The following is a 22,278-nucleotide window of genomic DNA, read 5'->3' as shown; positions in this document are numbered from 1 at the left end:
CTGGAGCTCCAGGTGCTCAGGAACACCTGCTCCTCCCATGAGACCGGTCACCATCTCCACCACTGTGTCCCCTCCCTGGGTCCAGACCCTCAAGCGCAGGCAGCCTAGGGTGCTTCTAGGAGTAAGAACCAGATTTGACTCAGGTGTGAAGTGTGCTTTTCGGCTGCTTGGTCCCAGTGGGCACCGTCTCGACTTGAAAATCATCCCAGATTGGCCTTGAGGTTTTCTTGGGAATAATTAAAAGCTGCCATCTCCATTTCCCTTCAGGGAAGATTGCATCAGTTTCTCTGATTATGTCCAACTCTCCCAAGGCTGGTGCTGGGCACAAAGCTACCTGCTCAGGAAACGCACGGCTGGTTCTGTGGTCAGAGTCCTGGCCCTCCCAACCTGGGGCTTTCCCTCTCTTTTTGTGAATATTCTGAAGATCACCACCACTATGTCGGAGATTATCCTGAGTAAGATTTACAGTTTGATTTTCTGTCTTGTGGAGGCTTCGTGGCATGGCCCGCCAGGGGGAAGGTATTGGCTGCGTGGGAAAGGGGGACAGAAGGGCTGTGTGATAGTGCTATGGCCGTGTATGTGCTGTGACCTCTGTCTCCATCTTCCGAGCTTGTCTGAGTTTGGGGTCTCCTCAGCGAAGACTGAAGAATGGAAGAGTTTGGAGAATCTTTATTTCCAATACATGCGGTGAAGTGGACTCCAGAGTAGGCACCTGGGATGTGGGTGGTATAATTGTTTCCCAGCAAGAGCCAGAGAGGTGGGGTGCATGGACCCTTGCTTGTGGTTTTAGTCCTGTCCAGGAACCCAGGGTCCTGCTGGTGTCCCAGCTTTGCTCATGGAGAGGTGGGGACTTTCACAGTGGGGGAGCAGCTTTTCTCACCACAGACAAGGTGTGACCAAAAAATACGGTGGGTGTTTAAATTTAAAGAAAAAATATTTATTACAGTAAAAGGCACATTGCCATGAATTCCCCCTCAGAATGCTCCTCCTTGCTTTGAACACACTCATCCCATTGTTCTTGCCACTTTCTGCAGCAGCTCTGGAGTCCTCTTTCCTCAGTGTCTTTAGTTGCACTGTCCTGGCTGCCTCCATGTCCTGAATTGATTGCAAACATTTGCCTTTCATGGTCGTTTTGACTTTGGAGAAAAACCAGAAGTTGCACAATGGCAGACCCAGTGAACAAGGTGGGTGAGGACACAGTGTCATTTTTATGAGCTTGATTTTATGTTGGATGACACTGGGCCACAGTATTCACTGTATTTTTAATCACACCTCAAAGACCCGCAGGAAAGAGGACTCCAGAGCTGCTGCAGAAAGTGGCAAAGATGATGGGATGCGTGTGTGTGAAGTGAGGGGGAGTTGAGGAAGGTTAAAATAAATGTGTCTTACTGTAATATAGCATCTTTTTTTCTTTTTTGGTACCAGGAATCGAACTCAGGACCTTGCACTTGCCAGGCAGGCACTTGTGCTGCTGAGCTATATCCCCGGCCCAAAGCATCGTAAAATTGTATTTATTCATGTATTATTTGAGACAGAGTCTTACTGTGTATAGCCCAGTTTGGCACTGAATTGTTTTTAAGCTCACAGCCATCTTCCTGGCTGGGTTACAGGTGTGTGCCACCACACCCAACTATAATAAAGCTTTTAAATGTTTTACTTCGTCTTTTGATCACCCCTGTAGGAGGACAGCCATCTGCTGGGACTGCCCATGAGGAGAGGCCTGGTGTTTCTGTGTGCATGTGGCCAGGGATTTAGCACCCTGGGTCTCTGTATCCTGGCCAGGGAAAAGAAAGACAGCTCTGTCTTTGCTTTTTGAAAAAGATACCATTTTCAAGTGCGAGAAGCTGAAAGAAATGGATGCAGCGCCGTATTTCTTAAAGCAAAACAGCTGGATCAGCAGCCGCACCTTTGTGTGGGGAAGAAGCCTTGCATGGGGGTTGGTCCTCTCCAAGGTCTGGGAAGCCAGCGTAGTGGACTTGCCTGCTGGTTCTCAGTAGACTGAGACTATGGGAGCCTTTGGGTGCAAATCCTAGGTTTGTTGCTTATTGCTCTGGGCAGACTGTGTCTCCTCCCTCTGCTCCTCTTCCTCCCCCACCTTCTCCTGCTCTTTCTACTGCTTTTCTTTTGATGGTTCTGGGGGTGGAACTCAGGGCCTTCACACTGAGCTTATATCACCAGCAGTTTTAAAACAATGTTTTTTAAGACTGAGTCTCAGACTGGCCTTGGACTTGCTGTCTTCCTGCCTTGGTCTCCCAGAGTGCCTAGATTACAGGCATGCACCACCACCCCTAGCTTTTGCATATCCTACTTCAACCTCAGTTCTTAGTCTGTTAAATGGAAGATAAGTGAATTAACTTCTCCTCTCTCTAGTGTTGACTTCAGATTGCAAAATACAAATTGGAATACAGATGTTAGAAACCAGTGCAGCCAGTTCTAAGTGTCTTTCAAATGTCCTGCACCTTTATTGGTCAGAACTAGGTTCATGGGTCCTCTGTGCTGTGTGCGGGATCCTGCCCTCACATCTGCTTGGCACTACGGCTGCCGGACAGTTGCTGGATGCTGGCATTGCCCAAGGAAGCTGGTGTTGTTTCCACTTGACTAAGCAGCAAAGGAAAGAACAACAGACAGCAATGATTGTTCCTTTGAATAGGTTTGCTGTACAGCTGCATGGTAACACTGACTCTCCAGTGGAATTGATGTGCTTTTCAAGGGAAAGATAATTTTGCATGCCTGTATCTGGTAATCTGAGCAGCCACCTGGAAGATAACCACATGCAATATAAAAACCATTGTTAATTTCCTATCGTCTTGTTTTCAAGTTCTGTACCATTGCTATTGGTTTTTCTTTTTAAATTAAAACAGGAAAACAATAAGAATGTGTTGAACATATCAGAAAAAGGTTCTGGAATGAAACAAAGAGGAAGGGATAGGTCCAGGGGGTGGTCTCTATTTTGGGGAGAATCTCAGATGGTTGAGAAAGTTGGCTGTTTAACGGAGGGTGGACCAGTGTGCTTGGGGAAGCCTAACAAGAGATGGCAATATTATCATCACCTCAAACTGCTGAAGTGGTACTGATTCTGTAGGCTGTTGTGCTTGACTTTTAAAACCAAGAGATATTTATCTGTTTATTGATTGATGGATTGATTGGCTGCAGTACAGGGATTTGAACCCAAGGCCTTCTGCACTGAGCTGCATCCCCAACCTTTTTTTATTTTTTACTGTGAGATAGAGCCTTGCAAAGTCGCTGTTGGGCCCGAATTTTTGATCCTCCTGCCTCAGCCTTCCCTAGTGCTGAGATTACAGATATGCACCACCACTCCTGGTTATGAGGAGCCTTTTCGTACTTTTCCGATCTTTATCACAGTGGAAAAGAATTGAGGCCCTGTGAAATAGGATGCAGGATCTTCTGCCTAGCGATGGCACCATGTGTGCGTTATAACTGTTAGTAACTAGAAGTCGGCTCAAGTCACACCTACAGGAGGAACACAGCATTCCAAGGAGGCAGAGGGGGATCCTTGCCTTGCTGCTGCTGGTCTGCAGGGCAGGGAACCCAGGTGGCTGTGCAGTTGGGCTTCTTGGGCATGGAGGGAAAGCAGATGTTCCTCTTTGCACTTCTGAGCAGGAAAGAGCCAGGCTTGCCTGGTGAGGGGGCTGTGTGGATGCAGTCTGTCCCCAGGGACAGCTGCCACTGGGCCTCAGGGAGTGGGATGGGGATTTCCAGGCTCCAGGTTTCTTTCCTGCACAAGTCTGGAAACCGCTGTGTTCTCTTTCTGAAGCGATCCTTGGGGACTGTGTACCTCTGAGCTCCGGGGCTTAGGGGGGTGCAGGATGTCAGGCAGCAGCTGTGGGGAGGTGACCCTCAGAAGAAGCCTGGGGCCATCCTTAGAGAGAGAAGCCCAGGTCTGAGCTTGTCCTCAGCCTCCTAGCACTGGAGGATGCTGGAGGCTGTGTGTTCTTATGCAAATACCAAGTGATGTTTCAGGATGCAGGTGGTTTCCTTTTCTTGGTGCTGACCGCTCACCCACTGTGTCCTGTGGGATTCTAGGCCCTGGCAGAGTGTCCTGGCTCCTGAGACCTATCAGGAATCCCAACCCCCAAAGCCAGCCAGCCTGTCACCAGCCAGCACCTCTGCACCAGGGTCTACAAGAGCTTCTGTGCCCTGCTGGCTTCAGTTTCTTTCCTTTGGTAGTGTTTTGTTTCTTTGTTTAATGCCAGCACTCAAGAGGCTGAGGCAGGAGGATCACCTCAAGGTCCAGGCCAGCTTGGGCTATGTAGTGAGTTCAAGGCCAGCCAGGACTGCAAAGCGAAAACTTGCCTCAAAAACAAAACAAACAAGTTAAAAAAACAAAAAACAAAAAACTGAAAGAGTTGAAAATAAAATAAAATAAAATAAAATAAAATAAAATAAAATAAAATAAAATAAATTGAGATGTGGCCCGGTATTGACAGTCTCTGCAGGAGAAACCTGCTGGTGTGGGAGACATGGTGTCACCCACACAGGGGTACAGGGAAGAAGGGGACTCAGATGTCCCCAAAGCTATACTCTTAAGTGGGAGTGACACTGTGCATCCCACCCCAGGGCCCAAGGAGGTGCAGCTCACTGTGGATCAGAGGTCTTGGCATGGCCTTTGATGCCTCTGTCTGTCTGTCTGCCTGCCGTGCCCACACTGCCAGCACCCCGGGCCGCCCCTCTTTCCAAGCACGTGTAGCAGGTGACTAATCGCCGTCATCCGTTTGTCATTCATCACACCGGACACATCCATCGATCTCTTACCCACACAGTCCCCACCACACACAAAGAAAATGACTCTCTGTGGATATGGCGCTCAGCGCAGTTTCTCCCAAGTACCCCTCTCCGGAATGCCCCTTGGCAGGACTGGGTTTGAACCCAGGGCCTCCTGCATGCTAGGCCAGTGCGCTACAGTGGAGCTGCATCTCCAGCCTCGCTTCATTTTTCTCCCGAGCACACACTGTCGGTCAACGAGTGGGCAATTTTTCAGATGTGCCTCGCGTATTCATCTCCTGTCTCCCAGGCAGGGCATCTTTCTGTACTCTGCCAGCTTTTCCAACACCTGGTCCAAGATGTCTGTTTAATGTATGATTGGAAGGAGATAATCTGTCTGTAGTTGTAGCGGTTGTAGTTTATGTTATGCTTTATTCATGGTGTGTTTTTATTTGGCCCCAAATTACACGTTTTTTGGGGGTGCCGTGAAATATTTCAGTACATGTGTGATGTTCAAACCAGCTTGGGCATGTTTTGCATCTCAGATCTCTTTCCTTAGTGGCGAAATGTTTTATTCATCCTAACATATTGGTACCCCTTGGAAAAGTAGGAGCCTGAACCCATGTGTGTGTTTCATAGTCTTGTGTACCCTGAATGTCCCCAGCCTCTACCACTTAGCGGATCCTGACGTGCACGTGTTCTGAGAAGAGATGGTAGGATCCGTTTCCTCTCTTTGTTTTGCTGGAACCCTCATGGAACCCATTTTTGTGTCTACTTTGGAAGCCAAGCTCAGCTGGCTGCAGCCCTAGGGAGTTGATAGTATCAACTTTTCCCTATTTGAGGTCTTCATCTGGCTATTAAAAAGCAAGGACTGCAGCAAAATACACTGGACATGAGACCCTTTAGAACGTGGTGTGATGGGGAGTGTGCTTTGTCTCTGCAACCTAGAGGTTTCCTTCTTTTCTGGTGGAAGTGCTGGGGATAAGTAAAAATGGCAGCCTGGAACTGATGAAATGAGGGTGAGTCCATTTGCGTCTCAAAGGCCCTTGGAGCAGGTCTCTTGTCACCATGCTGCTTTTATTTCCTCCCTTCCTTTATGCTGAGCTCTTCAGAGGCCGAACCTCTCTGGGGAAAGGGCTTTGAACAGCTCTGCAGGCGGCTTCCCATCCCCGTGGCTTCCAGCTTCTGTAGTCCTGTGTCAACAGCAGAGTTTAGGAGTTCCCCATACCTGACGCATTTCTCTAGTATTGGTAAAGCATCAGGGGAGGGACAGAGGCACATGAATGCAAGAAGAAGAAGAAGGGTTGGGATGGCAGGAGAGCTCTGGAGAGGGTGGAGGACACAGGGAAGCATCCCTTCCTCCAGCTGGCATTGGTTGGCTGCAGCTGACTGCTCAGAAGGACATTCTATTGTCCTCCCCACCTCACTTTGTTACCCGTCCTCCTCCCATAATGAGCCTGGTCATGTGACTTCAGGTGGCCCGCACAGCCAGGGTGTCGTGAGCTCAGAGAAGATCACAGCTTCCAGGAATCATGAAGCCAGCTCCCCAGCCAGCATCCCTGGGTACAGGTGAGGTCACTGGTCCACAAAGGTACAGTGACAGCCTCCAGCTTGCATGATCAGCCATGGCCAAAGCTGAGTTTAAATCCAGATTTTTTTTTATAAGAGATACAGTCTCCCTATGTAGTTCAGGGTGGCCTCACACTTGCAGTAATCCTGCCTCAGCCTCCCAGCAGCTGGGATTGCAGGTGTGAACCACCAAGCCAGGCAAATCTAGATTTTTGATTTCTGTTTCTGTTATCAGAAAAGATCCCAGGCGGTTCCCATAGCAGAGATGGGGAGCCTAAACCTACCCTACCCACAGAATACATTCACTGACTCCCATTGCAATAAAAGAATTTTCAGGACTACTGTATAAAAGGCATGGAAGAGATTTATTTAGGAAAGAAAAATGTACACTGAGACTTTCATAAAGTAAGGTGCATTATTTTCTAGAACTGGGAACATTTATATTTCTTTTGAGACAGTGGGGGAATATTTGAGTCTACATGGAGTTCCACCTTGGTCTTGGCTTACAGAGAAAAAGAAGAAAAAAAAATATGAAAAATGACCGTTCTCCCCAAACGTAATAGCCCACTTTAAAAGTGAAGATAAGAGCTTAGGTTTGTTTTGTTTTGTTTTTGTTTTTAAACATCTCTTGAAGTCTCTCAATCTGTTCCTTTATCTTAAGATCAGGTTTATTTTATCAGCTAATTTGTTGGCTTTCCAGTGTCCTTAAGGAATTTGGAGTGTGATGAGTCTTAAAGAGGAAAAACATAAATTAATCCACAGAATGCCCATATGGATTGTGCTGGGCTAACCCAGTGTCCCGAAAGTTGCGCTCATCTTAAAAGTACAATTTTTTTAAAATTAAAATTTTCCTTGCCTCCTTTCTACCTATCTGTTCTGCCACATTTTCACCCCATTTGTTCCCCACACTCAGTCTCCTCCGTGACTTACTCCCTGTCCCATTCACTCAAGGGCTTGGTAAGCCCCAAACCCCAAATCCTCCCAGGCTTGTTGTGAGCTGCAGGGCTCCGGGTTAATGAATGATGCGGTTGTGGCCCTGCCAAGCTGGCCACTGGCCTGGTCTCCAGGGTGCTCAGCACTGATTTACAGGAGGACCCCACCAAAAAATCCTGCCTAATGCTGGTAGCAACCAGCCTCCTGCCCCCAATCCCATAGACAGTTCTTTGTGTATCAGATTGTGATTAAAATCAGATCAGCCACAGCTCTCCAAGGTTGATCCTAGATGGACATACCCTGCTCAGATGTGCTTATTTTTCCTTGAGCCCTTACCTGCAAACAAAACAAAGCAAGAAGGAGAGGGTCTGTCACTAGCCAGGAAGGTTTTTCATTATCAGAGAGGAAGGTGGCGTGTGGGGGTGGAGGTGGGCGCCCTGGCTCCTTAGCAAATCTCTAAACCCTTCAGAGCAAGGAAACAGCTCTGAAAAGAAAAACGATCTGAAGACCCCTTTCAACATTAAAATTTAACGTTGATGTTTGATTTTTAAAGCCTTGTTCACCAGTAACCAAAAGTTCCTATTTATCTGGACACATCCACTGGAGTTGAAATAATGGGTCCTCTGTCTCTCTTTGCCTTTCATCCCTGGACTGGGGTCAAAAGCTCTCTTGAGTCTGGGGCCCCCTGTGGGAAGCAGAGCATGAGGTTGAAGCTACCAGGAAATGGGAAACTTGTATGCAAGTGTTTCTTCGGTGCTCTGAGGAGGGCAGCTTCCTCTGCGCCAAGCTTGGATGAGGACAGCGAGCTGGCTGCGTGGACGGCAGCTGTTTCCCAGGCCAGGCCTGTGGAGGAGGCTGCTTCCAAAAGCTGATCGGTCCTGCAGATCTGCAGAGGCCGGGGAGGAAGAGGCTTAGCCCAGCCCCATTGGAGGCTGGATGTTTCTCCAGAGCCCTTTCCAGCAGGATCTCTGTGCTGTGCAAAAGCTGGGTATGTCTCAGATCTGAGGAGTCCTGGGAGTCACTGGCAGAGAGCTGGTCCCTGTCCTGGCTTTTCTTTCCATTCCAGCTGTGCTACGGGTGGCACAGACACCAGGGATGGAGGGAAGTGTCAGCTGTAAGCCCAGGGCCAGTCCCTGTCCTCTCCCTACTGTGGGGCAGCTTCTAGCGACCAACCTACCTCACACCCTGACAGGGGCACAGGAAAGGTTTAGAAAGCCCCTGTCACTGGACAACATCCCCCCAAAATGAGCTGAGAAACCTTGGCCCACCCCTCACCCTCCATGGCACAGGCTACAGATGCTCACTGGCTTCTGTCACAGAAAAATAATTTTTTAGAACAAGTCAGTAAAAGGTGTAGACAGATGGATTAGGAAAGATTTTATTTTTTTAAATTTTCTTTGGATTTTTTGAGACAGGGTCTTGCTATGTAGTTCAATCTGGCCTTGAACTTACTATGTAGCCCAGGCTGGCCAAAAATTGTGGCAATCCCCCTGCCTCAGCCTCCTGAGGCTGGGATTATAGGCATTTGACACCACTCCCAGATAGGCAGGATTTTAAAAGTACACAGTATACTCAGTATACACATTCCTATCATGCGCATGCAGCCTCCGCTTCCTTCTATGGCAGTGGGCAGTTCCTCCTGTGAAATTGTCACCCACTGCCCTTGTACTGTGGTGGCCCAGGCAGGTGAGTGCGCCCTCTAGTCTGTGGGCCTCCTTTGGGGGTCAGGTTCCTGCTGTTTCTGCTCCCCACAATCCCTAAATTTAGTGAGGAGTTTCTTCCTCCTGCAGAACCTTAATAGGGAGCTGTCCCACGAGAAAAGGTGTTTGCAATTTAGTTGAGCTCTGCTGAATACACTTCCTAGTGTGAGTATAGGTTAGTCAGTCACCTAGCAAAACCCAAGGAGTTAAACAATTATAAATAAAGAGACTTGCGTGTCTTTAGTTGCACTGTCCCGGCTGCCTCAATGTCCTGAATGGATATAAAACATTTCCCTTTCATGGTCCTTTTGATTTTGAGGAGGAACTAGAAGTCACACAGTGCCAAATCTGATGTACAAGGTGGATAAGGACACCGCATCGTGTCTTCACAGGCTGCCTTTCTGTCCATGGCACTTGGCAGCAGCAGTCACCATATTTTTGATTGCAACTCGTAAAGACACTCAGGAAAGAGGACTCCAGAGCTGCTCCAGGAAGTGGCAAGAATGCTGGGATGAGTGTGTTCAAAGCAAGAGGGAGGATTTTGAGGGGGATTCTTGACAATGTGTCTTTTACTGTAATAATTACTTTTAATTTAAACATTTACTATGTATGTTGTCACCTCATTATTTGCTGTGGTTATGGATTATCCCCTTGTGCCCAGCATTACCTTTAGGTAACACGCCCTCCTCTTGCAGAAGGTGACAGATTAATACATATCATAGACCTCAAGAAGCACACTGACCCGGAAGGAGGTGTGATGAAGATTGAAGGTTGCTATGCAGACGCTGACCCAGGGTGCTCGGTCTGGATGTCACTTGGGATGAGGGGCTTGGGAGTTGGGTGGCAGGAGTGAGCAGAGCATCAAGTGGAATGACACAGGCCCCTGACCCTCAGACTGTGTTGTGAATCGGGGTCCCTTGAAAGGCTCATAAACACACAGCTTGCAGTGTGTGCATACCCGCCCCCAAGATTCTGCTTTAGCTGGTCTGAGTTGGACCCAGGAAACTGCACATGGGGACTCTGAGGTGACTCTGCTCTGGCAGCAGACACTGTGAGGCCCTTGGGTAGGCCACAGGCAGCAGCAGGGACAAGAAGCAACCGGGGAGACTTCACAGAGCACCGGGGTGGACTTCAGTGTGGAGGGCTGGTGGTGTTTGCAGAAGCGGTGGGGAAGGAGAAGCAAGTTGGGTCAGGGAGGCAGTGCGGTGAGACTTGGTCACCTCTGGGAGCACAAGGACCCTGAGGAGTCGCGAAGTAAGAGGTGGAGCAGGACGGGCCGGATTCCCTTGTCCTCCTTCACTGCACTTACAGGTGGCCAGGGTGGCAGGGGACAGAAGGGATGGCTGGAGCCAACAACTGCATTGATCTTAATACACTGCTTGGACTATTGTCATGTGTGGGCCCCTTGGTTTTTACCTTCAATTTTTATATATCCGGATTTCCAGTACATAATGATCACACAGAGTCGCTGTGCATGTGTCATACATCTTCATTCTTTTTCTCTCCCTTCCCCTCCCTGTGTCTCTCGGTCCCCTTCCCATTTGCAAAAAGACCCGCCTCCCCATTTTCCATGCTCTCTCTTGTGCTCTGCTCTTTAATTCATTTATACTCTAGGCCCAGCCTCATGCATCACGACCTACCGCTTTTTCCATAACCTCAGTGGTGCTTAATAAGTTACTTGCCTTACAAACATTTTCAAATTGCTTAAATTGAATAATATGTGTAATCACCCAGATGTTCTTAAAATAGTTTGTTGCTTCCTAGGCCTTGACATTCACATTACGAAAACAAAGCCTGTGTTTTCTTGTTTGGTGCATTGTGATTCTCTTAGCAAATTCCTGTTGCAAAATTGCAGCTGTTCAGCGTTTGCAGGATCAGACTGAGGGCTTCCCACCCACACAGGAAGGCCCGTGACGGTTCTCTACGATGCACACTTAACACAGAGGGAAGTCTTACTGTGGCCAGCATTGGAATCGCCATGTGGAGCACAGCTCAGAGACTGTGGACTCTTCAGGGGAAAAGAACACAGATGTGGTTCGCACATGAGAACCGAATCTGCTTCAGACCCATAGGTTATGGGTCTGGTCAGGAGCAGAAGAGAGGCCCCAGCGATGTCACACTGTCTGGGGTCATGCAGAAAGCAAGGAAGCTGGGCAGAGCAAGCCCTCCATGCGGTGCCCTGGGTCACGTTGGAGGGTTTGTAAACAGGAAGAGTCCAGATCCCAAGCTGGGAAGAAAAGACCTTGGGAGACAGGAAAGACAGGACAAAGGCCAGAGAGGTTTCAGGACAGGGAACTGCTTGGGAGATATTGCCCTGCCAGGATGGGGAGCAGGGGGAAATTTAGGGGATGCCTCACCCCCCCAGGAAACTTCAGCCCAAGGTTCTGCATGTACTGTCTTGGGCCGTGTCACTGTGCTCATGATCAGGCGGGAGGCTTTGCAAGGCTTCAGTTTTTGCTGAGCATCTTAGACACCCAGTAAGACACCTGCCTCCAGATAAAAAGGTAAAAAGGACTGGGGAGGCAGCTCAGTGCAAAGGCTGTGGTTCCAAAACACAGCACTGAGAAAACACAATAAAAATGGTTCAATCCAATAGCTGAGTTCTTTGGAAGAAGCTTGGCTGGAATTTGTGGTCCTCCTGCTTCAGCCTCCCAGAGTGCTGGGATGACAGGTATGGGTTACCATATCTGGTTTTTATAATTTCATTTTGATCTGGAGTCTCACTGAGTCGCTAAGTTGCCCAGGCTGGACTAGATCTTGTAGTCCTCCCGCCTCAGCCTCCCAGAGTGCTGGAATTATAGTAGTTTGGGTACAGACTGAAGCAGGAGGCTAAAATCAAGGGGGCTTAGGGGGGATTTAATACTCTCAGATGGAAACATTTAGTTACGCAGTCAATAGGCAATGGCTGGGAGCCCCCAAGGATAGGTGCTGACCCCTGCCCAGTCTGCATGACCCTGGCCATCACCATTGTGACAGCCAGCACTCATTTTCCCTATAGATCATATTTTTGGTGAAACATGGAATTAGGACGTGTTATGTATATGTAGTGTCTTCCCATGAAGAATGTGTCCAATATGTCCTGCCAATGTGAACCCATAAAAATAAAAATTAAAAAAATAGTTATTGTCAGGATGGTAAAGGATCCACCATTGATCCAAGTCAGTAACCCTGGTTGAAAAAGCTCAGAGGACTGAGATGAGTTCTGTATATTTCCTGGCCCCGTCTTTGGCCAGGCCCTGGAAGTAGTCCCGCAGAGGCCATAGGCCGGAGCTCTGACCACATGTGTCTCTCTTTTCAGACTGCTCTGCAATGACCACAGCACGGTACCGCCCCACCTGGGACTTGGCCCTCGACCCGCTGGTATCCTGCAAGCTGTGCCTCGGGGAGTACCCAGTGGAGCAGATGACCACCATCGCCCAGTGCCAGTGCATCTTCTGTACCCTGGTTGGTCTCGGGTCAAGGTCATGTTCCACTGGAGCCATCGGGAGTATTATGCTCTGGTTCCAGGCATTCCAAGAAATGCTTTTGAGTAACTGTTGTGGGGTGATAGAATCTCTTTGTTGAGGCTTTTGCATGGCTTCTGTTTTTAGATGTAGAGAGGTCTGTAAGTCAGGCAGCAGCCCAGAGTAGAAGGTTTCTGCCCCAACCTGGGTATCTTAATCACTTTCTTGTCTAAGGGATGAGATGCCTGATGCTCACAACTCTTAGAAAAAAAGAGTTTATAATTTTGGCCCATATTTCCCATCCATGGTTGACTGGATCCAAGGCACAAACAAGATGGCAGAAGGGTCTGGCGTAGGAAAGCTGCTCACCTCACGGTAACTAGGAAACAGAGAGAGAAGGGAGGAACTGGGGACACGAATGCACCTTCTAGGTCACCCCTCGCCAGTGACTGGCCCCACTTGAAAGAGCATGTTCAGCCATGGACAAATCCATGGATGAGTACAGCACCCCATGATCCAGGGCCCTTCCACACAAGAGGGACACTTGGGGAATTGCAGCTAAGCTGTATCAGAGGGTTCCTTGGAGTACAAAAGCTGGCTGGTTACATGAATTAGAGAACTGGTCACGGCACATATTCTTGTCCGACTGGAAAAGCTTTCTCACCTCTCATTTTAATTTATTTCAAATGCCTTGCTTGAGACTGTAACAGGGTATCTAGCTAGAGTGAACTTTCTTTAACATGGAGCCAACATCCCTAGGGGCTAAAAATAGATCCCAGATAATTTGTGTTTTAATGAAAATGGAGTTCCAACTCAGGAAGTTTTGGTTTTGTGTCTAACTCCAACCTATAATTTTTATGCATCGGGAAAGAAGAGTGAGTGAGAAATCAGAAAATGAGTTTACTTGTAGCTGCTATCATTTAATGTTACTTGGTCTTATTCCCAAACAGAAGTGGAAAGAGTAAACTCACCAAGGTAGAGAGTGGTGCGGCACTGGCGGTACTCGGGCGATGTTGGGAGGAGGGGATAAAGTCTCAGTTTTGCAGGATGTAGGCATTCTGGAGGTCTGAGCGGTGCTGAATGTGGTTGGTCGTGCTGTATTCTATTCAGGAGATTGCTGAAAGACATGAATGGTTTTCACTAGAACAAACAAAAGCTTAACATACATCAAAACATCAGGGTTAGGGTGTGCCCCTAACATGCACAGTCTTTATTATTATTATTATTTTTTAATTTTAGTGATACCACTTAGCTACATCCTCAGCCTTTTTAATTTTTTATTTTAAGACAGGGCCTTACTAAGTTCCCCGGGCAGAAATCAAACTTGTGATCCTCCTGCCTCAGTTTTTCAAAGTGCTGGGATTACAGGTGTGCACCATAACGCCTGGTTCATATACAATTTTTATTTGTCAGTTATATGTCAGTAAAGCCCCCAAATTCAGTACTGCCACAGTCATGACTTTTAAGCGAGTAGGGAAACTTTCTTTAAAAATCCAAGAGTGCTGCTGAGGCAGGCTTGTGCATGCCTCTAGTTCCAGTACTTGGGAGGCCGAGGCAGGAGGATCATCATAAGTTGGAGGCCAACCTGGGCTACATAGTGAGTTTATGGCCAGCTTATACTACAATGCAGGACCCTGTCTGAAAACAATCAGGGAAACAGAAAGTTCAAGTGTTGCCTCTGAATTTAATTTCTACCTTAACTTGCCAGCAGGGGCAGTTGCCTGTGCACTTTTTAGAGGAGGAGGTGAGAGTCTGTCACTCAGGTAGTCCTTCTGCCTGTCTGCACTTGTGGAGATGCTGTTCATGCTTTTGCTTTGCAGGCTTTGTTCACAGTTGCCCTGGGATGGAGCCCAGCACCCATTATCTTCTCAGAGTCTGAATCAGGAGCCCCAGCCTTGCCTGCTTTTAAGTCCCCCATCCTCTGAGTTCTTGCTGCTGCCTCTTTCTTATGCCCAGAAGACTTGGCTTCTCCTGCATCCGCTAAACACCTCGCTAAGTGCAGGGCTCATGCTAGCAAATCGATCAGGGCTCACAAATTGAATGGAAGTGAATTGATCCCTGCGCTAGAGCTGACATCCCAGAGACGTGCTTCGTGAAAGCCCTGGGAAAACAACTTCAAAGTGCAGGAGGGGAAATGGTTTTAGAGGGAGGGAAAGGGGGAGAGGGGGAGAGGGGGACCTTGTGCAGTTATCACAGGTGTGTGCTCAGCGCTTTCTGGAGGCCGAGCTGAGAGGGTGAGCTTGTCAAGGTACTTGAAATAAGCAGCTTTCTGCAGCACCCCTTGCTGATGCCCGGAGGGACATTTTTTACAGTCCACACTAATTGCAAGATTGCCCTTTTCTGCCAAAGCCTTTGGGGACTTCCGCTGCTCTCTCCTCCTTCACCTGCAGGCTGCCACAGGCTGTGCTGTGTGCTTTTCCTGCTGAAAGTGTCCGGCCCTCCCCGACCAGCTTGCATTTCATTGTTTTTGTTTTGGTTTCCTCCTTCTGGGGAATTGTAGTGAAATAAATAAGCAGCGCTCTTCCCAGCGGAAAGCTTAACTCAGGGAATGTGAGACCAGGCCATTCTAGAGATCCCAGAAGCAGGAAAACAGTCCTGATTTCCATCCCCCTCCGCTATTTGTGAAAAATTAAAGTAATGGAAAGAGCTCCCCGCTGTCTGCCATTGGCGGCAGTGTTCCGCGCAGGGGGCAGCTGAGGCTTCGTGGTCACTTGCCTTCCCCTCTGCGAGCCTTGGTCCCCAGCGGCCTGGGAAGGCAAAGGAGGCCTGGCAGCTGCCCTGCTTCCTGGCTGCTCTGAGAGGTGAGGTTTTGGAGGTCCAAGGTCTCTGCAGTTCTCGGGGCACAGCCCAGGTGCTCCTCAGGGTCTGAGAGGTACGGTATTGAGGGACCCCAGCTGTCAGGGTGCCAGAGCACAGCAGGGGCTCAGTGTGCCTTACGCGGGTGAGGGTGGGGAAGTGTGCCCCAGGAGGATGGGGTGGCCGGTGCGGGTCCCAACGGCGAAGGGACCACAGCAGGGCTCATTTCCTGCAGAGTCATCCCTTGTCTTGCGCCCTTCCCCTTTTCATGTTTGCAGATGGCAGCCAGACCGGTGTGACCCAGGGACTCAAACTTGGAGGCCTTCTATTTTATCTTGGGCTGTTGGGGGCCTCCAAATCTTACTGATAAAAGACAAAGGGGTGCACCATTGGTGGATGAAGGTTCGTGCCATACCAAAGGCCTATGGTCCGTGTCTTCTCACTGTTCTGAGAAGCCCACTGCATGGCCAGAATTCTGCAGCTCCTAAAAAGGGTTCTGCAGGCTGGGGAGGTGGAAGCAGCCATTCCGGAATGTTTGCTGCGTGCCTCTACGTTCCAGTGCACCTGCTCTTTAGATTAAAATCCCCCTCTCCCATTGAGCTACATCCCCACTGCCCTTTTTTATTTTTTATTTTGAGACAAAGTCTCGAAAAGTCAGTCAGTTGTCCAGGCTGGGCTGGAGTTTGCTATCCTCCTGCCTCAACCTCCCAGTGTGCTGGGGTTTTAGGGATGTAATCTCATATCTTGTTCTTTGTTCTACACTTGAAGGACCCCACCCTAGGAACCATACGAAGTTTCAAAGGTTACACCAGGGACACAGCCTTAGAGCTCACAGGGCACACTTGTATAGGACCTGGAGGGTTTTGTGAGTGAGAGTTGCAGGGAGGATTTGAAGATGGGAACATATTTTTTACATCTAAGGTTTGGAGGTGTTTAATGCAGTAACTTTACAGAAGCAGCCTTAATATTTTAGACTCTTGGCTTGTTATTAAAATCATGTCCTGTAGTCTGGAAGGTCATCATTGTTGCCAGAATAGGAGCTGTGGGCTTGCGGGCAGTTTTATCTGGGTTCCCAAAACCACCCCTCGAGATTTGCTTGTGGGGCTTTTTGCTGGTGTCACGGCACAGCAGTGCTGGTTGGGCAGACAGTGGAGCCACGCACCCAGCTGTGCTTTGCCATAGCCATGTGTAGATAGTGTGGTCTCTGTCCCAGGTCTTCAGTCCTCTCCTGAGAGGCAGGGAAAGGGTTCTCCACAGGTGTCTGGTCATTTCTGCACACCCATACCCTTCCATCCATCTCTCCATCCATCCATCCATTCAAACATCTATCCACCTGTTTACCATCCATCCATCCATTTATCTAAACATCTGTCCATCCATCCATTCAAACATCCATCTACTCATTTAGCATCCATCTGTCCATCCATCCGTCCATCCATCCATCCTTCCATCCATCCTTCTATCCTTCTCTCCATCCATCCATCTATCCTGCATCTGTCCATCTATGCAGCATGGACCTATCCCGTGCTCCCTACCACTTTCAATTCCTAGCACCACTAGGTGTGGGGAGTAGAAAGAAACTAATAAACAGCTCTCATTCTCATACAACTTCCTATTGAGGCAAATAAGCATAGAAGATCATCCATTCTTGAGTGCTCCAGAAAGGCTGGGGAAAGGCTTGGGGATCCCAGCAATCTTCTACAGCCCACACTGTCCTCTCTGTGTCTGCCGTGCTTACCACACGCCCAAGGAGGCAGAGCAGAGATGAGGACCTGGCCTGGCTGCAAGGCGCTCTGTGGGCAGGCTGGGCTGCAAACCCAACTCTCTGATTCCAGGGTCCCTTCCCCTTAAATAAGTGCCTTCTCTGGGGTTTTGCTCCTTCTGTTTGGATCTGCCTGGGTGAGATGTTCCAGTTCCTTAGAGGCCAAAGCTGTGCAGGCTTCCTAGGGGCCAGTTTCAGGGCATTTTCTCTTGCTGTTAGGGTAGTCAGTAGCCAATAGGCCTTTGAGGGGAAAACACAAAATTCAGACTCTGCAGTGTGGAGTGAGGCATATGGGTCAATGTGGCCCCCCGCTCCTTGGCGGGAAGCTTCTGGTGTGGTGGAGAAATGTGGGCTGGCTCTTTGTCAGATTTGATAGCATTGGAAGCCACAGTGGAAAATGGAAAGCTTGGAACATTCTTTGGCTCCATTGCCCCTCTCCCTCCTTGTCTTCGCCTGGCTAAGGCTCCTTCCTGGACTCCCTTGGGCCAACCATTCCTGTCTGGCCTCCTTCCCCGACCCCAGTCAGGAGACTCCTTCGCTCCTCGGGGTGGCCAGTCAGAGCCTCACCTGGCCGTGTCCAGCCCCTCTGGGGGCAGAGCGCAGTGTGTGCCGCATCTGCTCCCACAGCAGGGCCTGAGCATCTGATATCAGGGCCCAGTGTTTGCTCGGTGTCTTCTCAGACACGGCCAGGGAAAGCAGCTTCCTGTCATTCTTTGTTCTGCAAAAAAGTTGGAGGTCACAGTAAACACTTTGTCTATGACTATTTAGGAAAGAGTCTCTAAGGAAGAAGCAAACAAAAATGTAAAAAATTTAGCAACCAAAAGCCGCATCAACTTTCGAGTCCCGCTCACAGGGTTTGAGAGCTGGGGTTTGAGAGCCAGGAATGGTGCTTACCAAGCACGGCTTAGTGCTGGATCTTCACTGACCTGAGCTTCTGTTTGCCCAGCTAGCAACTGGGAGAGGTGGCACTTCCAAGGTTTGCACACTGCCAGATACGAAGGACTCAGGGCCTGGTGCTCCTTGGGCACTGAAAGTGACAACAGAAGTGTCTGGTGGCGCACGCCTCTCATCCCAGTATTCTGAGAGCCAGAGGCAGGAGGATCTCAGATTCCAGCCTAGCCTGGGGAAACTGTCTCAATGAAAAATTTAAAAAGGGCTTGGGATGTAGCTCAGGACAAAGGCCTTGGGTTCAATCCCTAGTACTGCAAAAAAATAAAAAACAAACAAGGTACAATAGATCTGATAATCACAAACTGCGTCACCGTCTGCCTCTGGACCATGTGTTTCTCGTTGCAGCTGTGTCTCTGTCTCCCTCTTCTCCGATGCTCATTTCAAGACATCTTTTTGCTGTTAGATGGGAAAACACGCTGAGTCATGACCCACTTCCTCTCTGGCAGGAGACGGGGCTGTTTAGATGGTTACAAGATGCGGCACCCAGACCTCTCCAGGCTTTGTGTAGTAAACAGATGGACAGAAGCACTGCACGCACAACACCGAGAGGCCCTCCTGTGGCGAACTCGGGCCATTCTTGCTCACCATCGGCCAGACATGACTCACTGCTAAGGGCCCCTGCAAGCTCCTGAACAGCGGTGTTCAGAGTCTGCCCCAGAGTGTACATTTTGCCCATTTTAATTGCTGTATTTTGCTTCTTGGGGGGAATCATGCTGTCATTATCTACTGCCCTGCCCAATATCATTAGGGTTTTCCACATTCCCTTGATTTAAGATATTCTAATATCCCCCAAAGCTCTAATTTAGGTAAACTTAATTATAGAGAGTAAAATTATGATCTTGTTGATAGGGGTTGTTTTTTTTTAATGCCTCTTCGTGTATGTAGACAAACAAGGTAACAACGGGCACTGATTTCTTTGCTGGTGACGGGTACCAGGAATCATGATAGCTATAAGTGCTCTTGGGTTCTCTCTCTCCCTCTCTCTTTTGAGGCAGGGTCTTGCTATGTAGCTCTGGCTGGATTTGAACTCACTGCATAGCCCAAGCTGGCCTGGAATGAGCAATGATCCTTCGAGCGCTGGAATTACAGGGCTGCATCACCATGCCCATCCTAGATGCTTTCTGTTTTACTGATACAAGGTCCAGCCATACGGGCACCTCATTTTGTCATGAGGAATTGATGGTCACGTGTATCAAGTTACTGGTTCATGGCCTCTCGTTGGAGGAACGGGGGGGGGGGGTGCTTCTATCTGTCTGATTCCAAAGCCCTCAAGAGTCTTGCTCCCTCCTCATGTTAAACGAACCTACGTAGGACACCCCACTTCCGTGCCACTGTGACACCCCTTCCTCACCTCTGAACTAAGCAGGACCACTGTGCAGGCCTCATGGACTTGGTGTGACCTCTCCCCTCTGTCTCCAGCCCTGTGTGTTCCTTACACTGCTGACAGTCCTGCCCTCTGGTGTCTCAGAGAGAATGCCTATCCTGGGCTTTTCCACCCTTAGTGTCCCTTGAGCTCCTTTATCAAGGTATAGTGGCTCGTGCTTGTAATCCCATTATTCTGGGAGGCTGAGGCAGGAGGACTGCAAGATTAGGCTGAGCCTAAGCAACTTATAAGACCTTGTGTCAAAATAAAAAACTAAAAATGGGCCAGGGATGTAGCTCAGTACAAACACGCTGGCTTCAATTCCCAGTACTGCAAGAAAAAAAGGTATTCTGAAGAATCAAGGAAACAATGAACAATAAAATTCAGTAAGGTGCCTGAAACATCTCTCTTGTATGTATGACATGCCCTTTCCTAGTGCCCCCCCCTACACAGATTTGTCCTTTCTCCCTGCTGAGCGTGGAGCGTTGGTCTTGTGTTCCCTGGTGTTGTGTGCAGAGCTCAACCCACCCTCAGCTCGCTGACCCAGTGTGAAGTCCCATAAATTCTTGGCACATGAATCAAACCTGCAGGGCCCTCCCTGGGTGGTTGCTAGGAGCTACATGGTAAGAGACATAAAATGGGAAGAGCGGAGTGGCTGGCTGTTTCCTTCACGCATCCCTGGGCCTTTGCATGAGGAGGAAGAGATGTTGATGCACTCCTCTCTGTGTTACGTCCAGTGCCTGAAACAGTATGTGGAGCTCTTGATCAAAGAAGGACTTGAAACTGCGATCAGCTGCCCGGATGCTGCCTGTCCCAAGCAGGGCCACCTGCAGGAGAACGAGGTACGTGCAGACTAGGCCCTTGGGTGTGGGGCATGGCAGGGTCTGTGTAGCATTATGTTGCTTTCTCTTTAGTCCTCTGTTTGTTATACTCCTTGTTTTTTCTCTTTTAGATCGAATGCATGGTCGCAGCTGAAATAATGCAAAGATACAAAAAACTACAATTTGAAAGAGGTAGGTGGCTCAGTATATCAGGGAACTTTGATGTCCAATACGACGGGGAGAAGGCTGGGGGATGCAACTAGGTGTCACTGGATGGGAGTGGAAATGCTACCCCAGTGTGAAAATGTTGGTGGCCATGGGACTTCTGAGATTCAGCTGACCTGTTGAATTATTTGAGCGGTTGGAAGCTTTCATGTCTTGGCTGGTGACCCATCAGTAGCAGGAGGAGCCCAGGAAACACCATTTGTCTGTAGCAACTGTGGATTCAGGGGTGCTTGTGAGACATGACCTTTGTGGGACATGATTCTTCAGCTTGGTGATGGTCTAATGTCTCCAGGGATGGGCTCTTAGGTGGATGAGTTTAAATGGCACGAACTCACGGGAAGAGGTCCAGAGACTGAGCCTGCGGTGCCTGCCGTGACTGTGGTCCCAGCTGCAGGCCGAGTCTGGGTTTCTGCTGCACTGATTCAGCGCTCGGCAAGGGCAAGGGTGGTGCCTGGAGCTGGGGGTGACTGAGATCTGTGTCTCACAAGGAGCCACAGCCAGCAGGTGGACCTGTCAGTACCTGCTGTGCTGACAGGTGGCGCTGCTGCCCCCTGCCCTGCTTTCTAACTCTGCTGGAGGTTAAGAACCCAAGCCTGACCACCCCCTGCCAGCCCTGCACAGCCCTTCTTCCTGGGCCTGGCCTGATGCAGACCTGGGGATCTTTTGAGGTCCTGTGTGGAATGAGTTGGCGCTTGTGTACACAGAGCAACGTTAGCTTTGACTTGGGTTGGTTTTTTTTTTTTGCCCTTTTGAGACAGGGTCTCACTATGCAGTTCAGGCTGGACTTGAGCTCACTTTGTAGCCCAGGCTCACCTTGAGCTTGCAACAATCTCCTGCCTCAGCCTCCCAAGTGCTGGAATTACAGTCATGCACCACCATGCCCTGTTTTTTGTTTTTTTTTTTTTTGGTACTGGAAATTGAACTCAGGACCTTGTGCTTGCCAGACAGGCACTTGTGCTGCTGAGCTATATCCCCGGCACCTTTGATTTGGGGAGTTATACTGCAAAGTAGTGAAATATGTTGTTTGCCTTCTGAAACATCATGAAAATAAGTTGTTGTTTTTTTTTGTGGAGTACTGGGGATTGAACCCTGCAACCTCAGCCCTTTCTATTTTTAATTCTGAGACAGAGTCTTACGGAGTCAGTAAGTTACCCAGGCTGGCCTAGAACTTCTGAGCCTCCTGCCTCAGCCTCCCAGATTGCCAAGACTGCAGGCGTGCACTACCACACTCAGCCCTAAAATGGCATTTTAAAGAGCTGCAGAGAGTGTTTGGCCTCATTCTCACATATATTCTGGGCCCAAGGCTGCTACGCACAAGGGCAGAGGGACAGATAAGCAGGAGATGCCTCTTCTACAGGGCTTCATTTCGAGGACACTTCTAGGGTTCCCAAACCCACAGCAGAGCTGTTCACCCCTGGGGTCCAGGTCCTGCCTGTGTCTGCTGCAACCCAGGACCACAGGTTTACACGAAAACACCGACTGTGAGAACACTAGGCAGACTGGACCAAAAAAACTTGCTTGTGGGATTTAAGAGGTTTTTGTTTGTTTGTTTGTTTTCATTTTTGTTTTTTAATTTTTAAAAGAAATGCTCAAGACAACCATATTTCCTCTGGAGGCTTACTTTTCAAAAACAACAACAGCTTAATGTTTAAAAAAGCAAGATTTTTGTCACAGCCTTGAAATTTGTCCTCAAGAGCTTGTTTGTTTAAAGGACATCTCTGATGTGCTTTGGGGCATTTTCTAGCATAAACGGGGTGTTGTGCAGTGGGAGTGGGTTTGAGGACCTACAGAATTGATTAATTTGCCTTCCTAAGACTTTTAGGCCCTTCTAAAAATATTTTCCAGAGAGAATCTTGACAGAAACCTTGAGTTGTTTGGGTTATAAGAACATGAACTTTCCATGACATTGAATTTAATTTAAAATGCAGCTGGGTAAATTTTCCTACCTAATAATTTCAACTTTCTTTTTTTTTTTTTGGTTTTTCTCCGGTAC

General features: G+C 48.8%; 1 protein-coding gene across 7 annotated transcripts in view; it reads left to right on the top strand.

Annotated features, from left to right (window-relative positions):
- The window catches only part of Rnf144a (ring finger protein 144A), a 101,381-nt gene that overhangs the window by 58,336 nt on the left and 20,767 nt on the right, over positions 1 to 22,278 (top strand). For all 7 annotated transcript variants that reach the window (XM_013504375.1, XM_005404353.2, XM_005404351.2 and 4 more), the window contains 3 exons: positions 12,223 to 12,368; positions 19,977 to 20,081; positions 20,192 to 20,252. In XM_013504375.1, the coding sequence (XP_013359829.1) occupies positions 12,223 to 12,368; positions 19,977 to 20,081; positions 20,192 to 20,252 (312 nt within the window). The remainder of the gene's footprint in view (positions 1 to 12,222; positions 12,369 to 19,976; positions 20,082 to 20,191; positions 20,253 to 22,278) is intronic.

This window comes from Chinchilla lanigera, unplaced genomic scaffold (genome assembly GCF_000276665.1).
Source record: "Chinchilla lanigera isolate Chin_1 unplaced genomic scaffold, ChiLan1.0 scaffold00086, whole genome shotgun sequence".
NCBI classification, from domain to species: domain Eukaryota; kingdom Metazoa; phylum Chordata; class Mammalia; order Rodentia; family Chinchillidae; genus Chinchilla; species Chinchilla lanigera.
The sequence above is the reverse complement of the archived record's forward strand: the minus strand, read 5'-3'. Positions and strand labels throughout refer to the sequence as shown.